The sequence below is a fragment of the Seriola dumerili genome, unplaced genomic scaffold (genome assembly GCF_002260705.1).
Source record: "Seriola dumerili isolate Sdu_G_001 unplaced genomic scaffold, Sdu_1.0 BDQW01000665.1, whole genome shotgun sequence".
NCBI classification, from domain to species: domain Eukaryota; kingdom Metazoa; phylum Chordata; class Actinopteri; order Carangiformes; family Carangidae; genus Seriola; species Seriola dumerili.
The window spans coordinates 1,709,247-1,721,678 of record NW_019174920.1 but is presented as its reverse complement, the minus strand read 5'-3'; the positions used below and the strand labels follow the sequence as shown (position 1 = coordinate 1,721,678).

Here is a 12,432-nt window from a genome sequence, read left to right as displayed (position 1 = left end):
AATTTAGTGAAGAATCACACCCCAACTTCAAAGCACTTTTTTTATTTTCTCTAAAGGAGGTGAGTAAAGTTGAAGTGCATATCTTACTGAGGTTTTAAAATCCCATGGTTGTAGAAGTGATTTCGAGATTCTTCAATCAGCCCCATGCAGATGTTTCCGTGGCAGAACATGTCACAAGCAGGACAACCCCAAAGAGAAGCACTTATGAACAAAAGAATCATCAGTGTCTTTATTTGAGGTCATCCAAGTTGCATTCCCATGAGTCCCCTCGCATTCAGTTGATTTTGTCAGTTAAAACTGCCCCAACAAGTAGCACTTACTGGATTCAACAGTCATGTCAATGCTCAAGTTAGGGGAATAGTACTGACTCACAGAAAAGTTTCAAAATGGATTTTTTAATCCAACAAATTATCTGGAATAGGTTGCCAGATAAGTTAATGACTTCTTGGAGGCAACAGGGTGAACGGAATCAACAACACTACCCCAACAAACAGCACTTACTGCTGTTGGAACTTACTGCTTATGGAAATCAAGTCTGTGCTCGTGTTAGGGTAACGATGATGACAAATCCATGCACTCAGTCGGGTGAATGTTATGTAAACTTGTAGTCTTGTTGAAGAACTCACAATCAGGACACATTATCATTAGAGGACAGGTAGATTCTAATAAATCTATTTTATGCAAGTAATTCTAACATGATAGTGTCCACTTGCAGTTCCATCAGTATCCCTAATTAAACCCTTTTATATGGTCCTTTTTACATGGTCCTTTTTCAGACTGTGGCTACTTTGATGTCTTAGCTCTGGACTGTAAAATGAAAAAGGTGTTTCTCATAATACTACATGAATGATAATTGATATATGCAACTGAATTGTGTGAATAACATTATAGAATTGCAAAATTGCATTGTTTTTTATAGTTTATTCTCTAATTTCTCTTGTGTTTTTTAATTGAATAATAATTCATCTCTTTATGTATGTCAGCATTGAAACTGCAGTTTTGGGACATGAACAAAAGCAGTTTTCTCAAACTATAAAATGCTTCATAAATTTTTACTAAATCACATTTCCAATTAATTCATTTTTATGTCAGCAATAATATTGTGTGTATATATTTTTGAGAATCATATCAAAAAATATTACAATTAATCCAAATTTTTAGTGATGGGACTGAATGTCTGTAATTACAGCTAATAAAATATTATTCTTTTGCATGTGTTTTATGTAATGTATTGTTTTACAAACCGTCATTTTTATTTTATTGCCTTGTTTACTACATGACTCTCATACAGGCTGCATGTAATGGTGATGTTTCCAGATCTCCAGTTTTTGGGCCAGTTGAGGGCGCACTCGGCTCTTGTGTCATGTGATCAAAGTTACTGAAATTACATTAGATGGTGATTGAATGAATAGACCTCTTAATTTATTTTAGATATTAGTTCCTTTTCCATTAGCTTCCATGTCATATCACCACATGATCATATGGCTCACAATTGATAGCCTACCAATGTGTGAAGTTATGTGCGACAAGGAGTGAAGGGAAGAACTATTTCCAACAAAGGAAGTAAAACATAAAATAAGCCTTGGGAAGACGTACATAATAGCAGGTTTAGCCTCCCTGCTTCTGCACCCCTGGTCCAGTAGGTGGCAGTGGAGCCCCGTTAGCTGATTTGACAGTATTCAATGAATCCAAAGAAGAAGTAAAAGAAGTAAAACGTGTATCAGCTGAGCTGGCTGATGAGAAAACCCTCTTTCACAATACGTGGTTTTACAACATCATCGTAGTGGGATGGAGAATGACATCCTCGTCTCTCTGGAAGATTTAGGGTAAGTTGAAAAACTTAATGTGTGTGACGCGGTGTGAACATCATGCTCAGACACCGGCTCTCCTGTGATCAGCCTTATCTGTCTCTCCTGTGTTAGCCAGCGCAGAGTAGCTTGCTTTAGCTAACTGGCTAATTTTCTGTAGTAACTAACGTTAGCGGGACGGTGACGGGGCTTCTTTCTGGTGGATGTGCTTCAGAGCTGTGTGTCCACCCGGGTGTGTCGGTGTTAACGACGTTAGCAGGGTCATTTTCTGTGGTGAGCCTAGCTGCGTCAGCAGAGATGTTCCCGTCATGATCCAGTCAGCTCTAACACATTCCTGTCTGCTCACTAGTGTTAGTCCCAGTCTATATTAATGCACAATTTATTAAGTGTTTCTAGGTTAATTACTAATATGCTGAAATGTTTAGTAACTTCTTACACGTAATCATGGCTCCTGAACCGGCGGATCATGTACATGCGCAAATTAGCAGGATTTCCTTAAATGACCAGAGTTTAAAATTAGGTTTTGGTGTTGGTACTTGGCTGCAGCCCACCTGTCTGTGTGTGTGACATCAGAGCTCACTGGAGATTCTGCGGCTCACCTGTCTGTGTGTGTGACATCAGAGCTCACCTTAGATTCTGCAGCTCACCTGTCTGTGTCTGTGACATCAGAGCTCACGTGAGAGCCTGTGACTCACCGGTCTTTGTCTATGACATCAGAGCTCACCTGAGATTCTGCTGCTCAACTGTCTGTGTCTGTGAAATCAGAGCTCACCTGAGATTCTTCAGCTCACCTGTCTGTGTGCTAATTTACAAAATATATATAAATAATGTTCACGTATCAATGACCCATACAAAGTAAGACCTCTGCTCTTGATGCTCTTGATCCACTCATGGGAAGAGGGAGTGAGGCATTAAATAGTAAACATCTCTCTGACTAATTTTAAAGACTTGTAAGTAAACAGTTGTTAATGCTAATATTAGCTATGTAGCAATAGCAAAACTTTCAAATCGCTCCTTTAAAGATGACTGGAGGTCTTCATTCGCTGTGGAAGGCTCTTCACCTAAAATGATTAAGCTGTTCTACAGAATGACACGTCTGAGCAACGATCACAATTTAGATCACGTTTGAAACCATTAAAATAAATACTTCCGCTCATCACCAGCTCCACCGCTGCTACTACTGGGCTGCAGCTGGTCAACAATGCATAGTTCAGTTTGAAGGTGAGGGTGTCCACCTCATGCTCAAGTAAACACACAAATGTTCCAACTCTGTAGAGATCTTACTGGTAACACAATGTGGAGTTAAATGTGGAGATTGTTTGTTTGAGATGGGTAAAAATATTTCTCGGGAAGCAACACCATGACTTTGGCAGGAATATATCCTTGCTACCCACACCAATATCTATCCCCATAATCACCTCCTTGCTGAACTAATGAAGCAGGCAAAGAGTTGTGGCTCAGATTGACTGTGGTTTGATTTTTTTTTTGTGTGTGTGTCACTACAGGTACCAGGGCCCTCTGTTGGAGGAAGGAGCTCTGGATTCTGCTCTGAGTGGAGGAGCAGCTTCTCCTGAGTTTACTAAGCTCTGTGCCTGGATCGTCTCAGAGCTCAGACTCTACTGCAAGTTGGAGGAGAATGTCCATGCCACGAACTGTAAGACATTTTATCACTGTTCAGTAGAATTGCTCCTAATAACGGGTTAAGAGAAGATGCTGAGAATATAAGGTAGATAGATAGATACTTTATTCATCCCCTAGGGGAAATTCATGTAGAGTTGCACAGAAAAGGATTCTACGTGTATCAATTTCTTTTCTTGGCACCTGAAGACTGATAACACTGTCAAAAAGAAATGGAAAATAAAATATATACTTATTTATGTTAAATGACACATGCTATGGTTTATGTTCTGTTGGTAATAATGTCAGTTGGTTAGATTGCTAAGCTTTCATCTGGTAGTAGAAGGAAATAAAGTCTACATTATGGACATTTTTAATCACTGTTGTCACAGATTCTGAATTGCGTGTTTCTGTTGGAGGTTTACCAAATTGTTGCCAACATAAATGTGTTGCTTCGACTGCATGTTCGGGAGATCTAACCAGACTATTGGTATGTATTGTGACATCATGTTTGATGTGTGTGTCCTACCACTCCCAGGTCCAAGCGAGGCGGAGGGCTTCCAACTGGAGATGAGTGGTCTGCTGTCAGAGCTCGCCTGTCCTTACTCTGTCCTCACCAGTGGAGACATCACCCAGAGGCTTCTCAACAGGACTGACTGTCTGCTGCTGCTCAGTAAGAGAACAGCACTTTGTATCTCTAACGAGTGTGCATCTTTAATGAAACGAGCACTGATGTGTTGACCCGTGATGGCTGAAAGGTTAAAGTCTGTTGCCCTTTATGTCGATTTTTTTACCACACCCACCTGAGATACAATGTTACACAGTCATATATTGTGTGCTATGCTGCACAGGATGTGGACGTGGCGGGCAGTCACCACTAGATGATAGAATAAGCAACCTGTGTGCAGTTACTTTTTTCACTCTGTATATGACACATAACAGTGACACAGCTGTTGTCAGTGATACCTCATTCAGACTGATGCAGGTTAAGTGTCGGGGTCTATCTGAATAGGTCAGCCCACATCGAACGACCCTCCCTCAACCCTAGTCCATATCAGAGTCGGACCCAGGTCAGATGCTACTGAGAAAGATAATACTCATTCCTTCAACACTGCCCAGGTTTGGTTAACTGGCGTTGGTACCAGGAATAGTGATTAATTAAATGATGGTGGCTTCTAAATGTCATTAAACAGATCAGAGAGAGAGAGAGAGAGAGACAGAGAGCGAGCGAGCATGTGTTGGCGATCAACAGAGAGGGTGTGTCTAGGGATGTCAGGATAGCAGAAATTTAGTAGTCGATACCAATACCAGTGAAATTCCATGATTCTCGAGACCTATTTCGATACCACGATAAAATAAATAAACCACAATGAATTCCATGTACTTTCTCTTTCACTCCTTTTATTGAAAAATACGAATCAAAAAACAAAAAACAAAGAACAGTGGAATGTAGCCTTCAAGAATTTAAAGCAAATAGTACTATGCTGAAATATAAACAATCAACTCTTTATTGCACAGCTTTTCAGCTGTAGTGCCCTGAGACAAAATGTGGAAATAATTGATATAATAAAATGAAACAACTTTTGACACTGCAAAAATAACAGTGGCATGTAGCCTTCAAGTATTTAAAGTAGACAATACTTTGCTAAAATATAAGCTGTAAACATTTTTTATTGCACAGCATTTCAACTATGGTTTGGAAAGTGCGAAGGCACCATTTACAAATGAGCTTTTGCAGGTCTATAATCAACCCCTCATCATCCGCCTCGGAAGAAAAATATTTCCATATGTGACTCTTCTGGCTTTTTCTTTCGGTGAGCTGAGGTGCTGAAGCTGTGTGCCTGAACTTGTCACCATCTTCCATTTGTTATTGTGGCTAGACTGCAGCCTAGTAGTGGACGTTCCTCATCCTCCCTTTGGCAGAGGCAGAGCATGTGCTGGAGAAACTGTGCTTAAATGTGTTCTGAGTCACTCAAATGTTGCCAGTGATGCAGTAATTAGTGTAAATGTTCTTTTCCACATGTTTTTGGAGGTAAGACACTTTTGCGCCATGAGATAAGTTGCTCATACAGTTAATGGGATCCTGTTTGTGCGCAATGAGACCTGATGTGCGAGCATGGCGAGCACTCATTCAGCTGCCTCCCTCAATAGGATGTCAATCTTACGTTACTTCCTAAGAGGGTGACTATCAATCTCGTCACGTGTCGGTATTTTTGGTGCCTTTGATACCACGAAAAAACGGGTACCGTCCCTTCTTTTTGCCATGTATCATCAATTTGGTACCGAAGTATCGGTTCTGGTGACAACCCTAGGCGTGTCAGTGAAGAGACAGAGAAGTGAAACTGAAACTTAACTTATATCTGGTAAATGGTTCTATATAAATCTCAGGTTTATCGGTGAGGAGAGGGATGTTGCTGTCTAATGAATGGGTCCAATATGGGTGAAAAGCAGGTTGTGCTGACCTGTGTCATACAAAGTTCTGCTGTCTGAAAGTGAAAGTGCTTTAAGACATATGGACCGGTTGATTTGTTTGTTACTTTCATAGGCTGATGGCAGTACACATTTTAAATGCTATTACTGCATGGTAGGATCGTATCACATGGGTCTACCAGGTTCTACTCTCTGAAAGTGATATTATTCTGGCTGATTAGACCCAAGTTCGGCTGGAAGTTGGATGGAAGTGTGTTGGGAATTACACAAGATCATCAAAGTAAATGTACTTCAAATAAGTACGAGAGAGAGATGTGTAAATCTAGCACAAAATACCTGTACACCCAGAAAAGAGGTATAATCTCACAGTAACCCTCAGCGAGCACTTTATTAGGAACAGCACATTAACACTGGGTAGTTCCTCAGTTCCTCATGTCATGGATCCACCAGATGTTGAAACCTTCCTCTGAGAGTCTGCTCCATGTTGACATGATGCATCACATCATCTGATTTGTGAGTTGAGTATCTTGGTATACCTGCTGGATCCTTCAGCTAGTGTGTATGCCTTATCAAACACAGCTCGATTTCATAACTCTTTTCTGTTTGCTACTTTTATTTAAATCAACTGTTTGTGCCATATTTCTCTTTTTTTTCTCCAAGTTGCTCTTATTTAAATCCAGAAAGCACTAGCAAGGGTTTAAGTATGACTCTCTGAAATCTCAGCATCCTTTAACAGGAATTAGAATTTAACCAAAATTTATTTCTCTCAGCCTTCCTGGTATCTGAGTTGGAGGCATCCCGGATGATCCTGGTTAACAAGCCTCAGAAGAAAGCCCAGGAGTCAGGCAGCCCTGTGTTCCAGGAGCTGAAGGGCATCTGCGTGGCGCTGGGCATGTCCAAGCCACCCGCCAACATTACCATGTTCCAGTTCTTCAGTGGGATTGAGAAGAAGGTCAGTTGGTCTGGTAAACTGAACAGCATCCGGTAAGGTTAAACCTGTGTTTCCATTCTCATTCAGCTCCTGACAGTAGCACCCAAGACATATGGTGCAGGTGGACTGTAATGTGTCTCCTACCATCAGATCTGTGGGTTGTTTAAACTGCCTTCAAAAGCTGAAAACCCCTCACACATTTTTGTGATCATAAGTTTAGTATTGCCTTTCATGACGGTGTGTGTCCTTTTCACAGGATTGTTTGTTCTCATGAAAATACAATGATGTGCGGTACAAGCCCAGAGGAAATGTAGTTCTGCACATGCCTGCTGTTGTCACTGTGGTTTCATTGATTGGATTTGTCCATGTTTGGCAGCTGAAAGAAGCCCTAAGTCGAGTTCCACCAAATCACATAGGAGATCCTTTACTGAAGAAGCCTCTCGGACCTGTGCACCTGGTAAACACTGAAAGATGATGAAGTGTAATACGACTGTGGAACACTGTGTAAGTGAATAACTGTTCTCTTCTGCTTGTTTTCTCATTTTTCCAGGAAAAGATTGAAGCTATAAACCAAGCACTGGTGAATGAGTATGAAGTCAGGAGGAAGATGTTGTTGAAACGTCTGGATGTGACTGTGCAGTCGTTTGGATGGTCTGACAGAGCAAAGGTATGTGGAAACTCGGACTCTTCCTAAACCCCTTAAAAAAACGCCCACAATGTACCGTTGAAACACAAATAAAGCATCTTAAACAGGAAGTCTTTGTAAATGTTGTGTGTGTTCAGCAGTAGTTAAGCCGCTCCTATCCATTCAGGTTTGCTGTTTGCTCTGCTGAGAAGAGAACAACGTTGTTTATTAGTTTGTTTAACAAGGAGAGGAAAAGTAAACACACACACTGAAAACCTGTTGACAAAAAAAATCAGTGTTTCTGCAAGAACTTTTATTTTAAGAGAAGCTCATTTGAATCTGACAGCTACCCCACCTGCAGGTAGTCAGCTGGATTCAACATAATCCCTGACTTTGTTATATTGATTGAAAAAACTACAATGAAGATGGTGGCATCTGCTCACTGAACATCTGATGTAGAGCACACATTTAAACACAGGATCCAGAAGAGCCGTCCCAAACAGTTTAGTTGTCACAAATCAGGATGCTTAGGATGATGGATAATGGATAAACAGATGGATGGATGATTTTTTTTTTTCTGTACATGAGATACTAAAATACATGAAGACAAAATAAGTACAATTATATATCAACTTAAAATGTCAGCAGTAACAATAATAAACTACATTAAATAAAGCTGACATTACTTCCACTTACTTTATTTGTGCATCCACCATCTCTTTCTTTGTGTTAAACAAAGGAATCTAATGGAACATAATACATATACACATTTAAAAGCCATCCAGCAACAAAAGGCTAATCAAATAATTGATATAGTATCAGCCAAATAAAATAACATGAGGCTTGAAAAGTCCATTTTTCAGCAGTGGTTCTCTTTGTCTTTGTGGTTTGGAGGGAAAGGGCTATGCAGACAGAAGGGTGGGGTTATATAACTTCCTGCGTGGGGTTAATAGGATGAAAGGTGATTTCAGGTGAGGCAGGGTATTAGACTTGTGATTTAACATTGATGTTAATTCTGTTTTAATCTAATTTCTCTTATACACAGTTGAATTTTCTGCCTCTGTATTGTGGAATAGACATTAGCATCTTTTGTAATACATCACTTATCATAGTAGAAACAGAAACAGCCTCCTGGCACCGCTCACATGTTTGATGACTTGTTTTGTCTGACCAACAGTCTAAAATCTGAATATACTGAGTTTACTATAATGTAATAAAAGCAAAAGCAGGAAGTCCTCATTATTTAGAAACCGGAGCTGTCAAATGTTTGTCACTTGTACTTGACAAATGACTTAAAAGATTCGTCAATTATCAAAATATATGCTGATTAATTATCTGTCAATGTCATGTTAACCATGATCATTTTTACACTTCTGACTCTTGTATAGAGTGCTGCAGGATGATGTATTTTTATAGTCCAACCCTGATGTTATCATCCCCCTGGTTCCCTCCACTAAAAACCAGTGAGATTTTAACATCGTCTTTTGGATTATTACAGAGAATAAACAACAGTTTATGATCCTGACAGGTTTGATGGTGATGTTTGACACCTAAATACAATCAGCAGAGGTAAAAAGCTAATGTTAGGCTATAAACCAATGACACCATGGTCACATGACTTCAACGTCACAACCACTAAACTTCAGCTTATAGTTTGATTTAGCTCTGACCTCTTCTCCAAAAGCCTTTCCTCTTACAGAGTTAGTGACAGTTTGTAAACACAGCGAGGCTGTAAAGGTGGACTGGTGAGTAGATCAGTTTTCATGTTCGACGTGATGACGTTTAACCTCCCCGACAACCTCTGTAGTCTCATTTGGACACTTGTTAGCAACTGGCCGTTTTTAACAGACGTACAAGCTTCAAGAAATCAGGACTGGGTTTCTGGGTTTTAGGATCATTCCTGCAGCACTGTATAGACACCAACACAACTTAATTCTTATTTCAGTATTTAATAACTGTTCAAGTTGCTTCATGTGCTTCTGCTCACCTGTAATGGAACTAATATGTTTTTGTTTTTGGTAGTTACTCAAAGTATTTCGTGTTGGCCTGAATTTCTGCCATTTGAATGCATTCAGTGTTTTGTTTGTGTGTCATAGTCCATCCCACAAGATTACATGACTCACAATAATATGGCGTATAAATAACAGCTTCAGGTGATTGACATTCATGTTTTAAAGAGAAACAAATAACATGTTACTGATAGACTTCATGTATTGATTTGTTTTTTGTGTCTTTACAGAGTCATGCTGAAAAGTTGGCCAAAGTTTACCAGCCTCTTCGTTCTTCTCTTGGCACCACGACTAAAATCTCTGTTGCTCATCTTCTGGCTGCTCGACAAGACTTCTCCAAGATCCTCCGCACAAGCAGTGGCAAGATCAGAGAGAAGACTGCCTGTGCTATTAATAAGGTAGTTAAACACAATGTGGTTACTCCTGTTTTTTGTGTTTCATATGTTATTCTAAGGGTTTTAATAGTGTTTCTCTGTTGACTGTCCCGTGTATTGTCTAAACAGATGTTTGAGTATTTGTTGTGTGCTAAAACTTCCGAGCTCTCACAGGATTTTGATATCTCAGTAACGCCTCGACAAATTTGGCACAATCTTCAATCTTCAAATTTGGCACAAACATTCACTTGGACTGTAGGATAAACTGATTAAATTTTGTATTTATCCCCTAGGGGAAATTCATGAAATTGAAATTCATGGTGGTTAAAGGTTAAAGGTCAAGGTCGTGGTGACGATCCAAAACATGATTTTGGCCTCTTGATTGTGGTATCTCAAGACCACGTAAAGGAAATTTGTTTAGATTTGGTACAAATATTCACTTGGGTGTATGTAGAGGACTATGTTGTGAGCTCATCAGTAAAATGAAGAAACACTTCCAGACACTACTCGGGTCATTTTCTCTTCTCCGTTTTCAGCGCAAGCACAATGCACGATGGTATATATTGCTTAGTTAGTGACCATTGGTTGTACACAAGGAGGAAGGAGGAAATGCACTTGTGGAGGAATATTATCAGTGACATGTTAATGCACATTTGGTGTCAAATTGAAAGATGTTTTTAGTGAGTTCTAACATGTTGTTTAGATGGAAAGTAGAAATGGTTCAGGATGTACTTTGAATATCTGAGCATTCCTTCAGGACTCTAGTCCTGAGTAACAGAAGTTTATGTTGAATTTAGTTTCAGGGCCTTTTCCTTCACACATCATGTTCAGTGACACAGATAGAAACTAATGAGTGTCCTCTGAACTTACTTCATTTAACGTGTGTCCTATTCTCAGGTTCTAATGGGCCGAGTGCCAGACAGGGGAGGCCGACCCTGCGAGATTGAGCCTCCTCCACCAGAGATGCCCACCTGGCAGAAGCGTCAGGATGCGCCCCAGGGTGGAGGACACTATGGTGGGGGTGGGCACGGAGGTGGCAGAGGGGGCTACGATCACTACTCCCAAGGTGGCCGTGGAGGCTACGAGAGAGGACATGGAGACAGGGGAGGTAGAGGAGGAGGAGGTGGCAGAGGGGGGAAGGTGCAGGGAGGCTGGGGAGACGGAGGTGGAGGTGGGAGAGGCGGTTACAATCAGGGTCACTTTCAGGATGCAGGAAGTCATCATGGGGGAGGAGGTAGAGGTGGTTACGGAGGAGGAGGGAACAACCAAGGGAGCTTCCAGGATGCTGGGTATCATGGAGGAGGAGGAGGAGGAGGAGGAGGAGGAGGAGGAGGAGGCGGTTACCATGACAATTACCACCAAGATGGAGGCTGGCATCACGAGAGAGGCGGGGGTCGAGGAGGTCGGGGGGGCAGGGGAAGGGGAGGCCGAGGAGGAGGAGGAGGAGGAGGAGGACAAGGACAAGGGGGAGGCTGGGGAGGGAGAGGAGGCCAGAATTTTAACCAAGGAGGACAGTTTGAACAGTTCTTCCAACACGGCGGGCAGCACTACAACCAAGCTGGCTTTAATCAAGGCAGACACTACACTAGTTGAAGACACAGTGTGAGGTACTGCAGCAGAGTCCACACAAACATCCACCACCTCTCACGTGTGAATGGATTTAAAATGCCTTATCATCACCATCTAAAACTTTCAGAATGGTTAAAAGTTGACTGAACACACACAGATACTGTGCACACTCACTGTAGACTGATCTGGAGCTAATGCTTTACTACAGGGAGGGTAGTCCTATGCTTTTTCATCCTGGTGTGTTAAAGTTTTCTTTGCTTCTTATGTACAAGTAATCAGACCAACAGCTATGCTATAAACAGTTTGTCGATCAGTTGGGCTCTGCTGTTTTGACCTCATTGTGCCACTAAATTAGCCTTATATCGGACATTTGTTTGAAAGACAGGAAAGGTTCCTCGGATTTCAGTGTTGATGCACCTGCTGTGTATCTGACACATGAATTATTACATGAATAATAATTCTTGAAATTCTTCTAGTTAAATTGAATTTGACAGTTATTTGAAAAGAGCTTCATCGTTCCAGTCCTCGTTTTGTTTCAGTAGATTTGACTGGAGACTCATTTGTTACTTATTTAAGAGATGTCATCTTGTTCTGCTCCTGGAAGATTGTGTGCATACAGACTGGATGTTGGAAGGTTTGCATGGATGTGTAAATAAGCAATAAAACCTGAAATGAGAATATTAACACTTTTTTTTCATTCAGTGGTTTGAATATTTGAGTTGCTGTGAAGTGCTATGTTTAAATTAAAGTTTTGAAGACGACTCACAAATTTTGACTGTTCAAAGGAGATCTGTGCAAAAGATCATGGCAAACTGCCATTATCATCTGGCTTCAGACTTCATCACATGACATACTGGAGCATTTGTTATTATGATGAGTCATGGATTCATACTGTACAACACATTGAGTAAATACAAGGGAAAACTTGAGGAGTTGAAAATATTCATCTACAAGCATATGCACACACTTCCCACCCTTTCATCAACCCTTCCATCCCCACACCCAACCCCCTCCCTTCCAAAAAAGAAAGGAAAACAAATTCCTTTGCAAACCCATATCAAAGTACAGA

At 40.8% G+C, this 12,432-nt stretch overlaps 1 protein-coding gene across 1 annotated transcript; it reads left to right on the top strand.

Moving 5' to 3' along the window:
• The first annotated feature begins 1,707 nt into the window (after window positions 1–1,707).
• Window positions 1,708–12,047, top strand: fam98a (family with sequence similarity 98 member A). The gene is made up of 8 exons (XM_022765157.1): window positions 1,708–1,826; window positions 3,314–3,462; window positions 3,964–4,098; window positions 6,626–6,807; window positions 7,163–7,243; window positions 7,337–7,453; window positions 9,651–9,818; window positions 10,692–12,047. Exons 1-8 carry the CDS (start codon window positions 1,789–1,791, stop codon window positions 11,385–11,387), a joined length of 1,566 nt encoding a protein of 521 aa, XP_022620878.1. The 5' UTR covers window positions 1,708–1,788; the 3' UTR covers window positions 11,388–12,047.
• The last annotated feature ends 385 nt before the right edge of the window (window positions 12,048–12,432 follow it).

Coding starts and splice junctions, on each gene's coding strand:
- fam98a (XM_022765157.1), top strand. CDS start 1,789: ATGGAGAATGACATCCTCGTCTCTCTGGAAGATTTAGG. Junction 4,099..6,625: donor TGACTGTCTGCTGCTGCTCA/GTAAGAGAACAG, acceptor TATTTCTCTCAG/CCTTCCTGGTATCTGAGTTG. Junction 7,244..7,336: donor CTCTCGGACCTGTGCACCTG/GTAAACACTGAA, acceptor TCATTTTTCCAG/GAAAAGATTGAAGCTATAAA.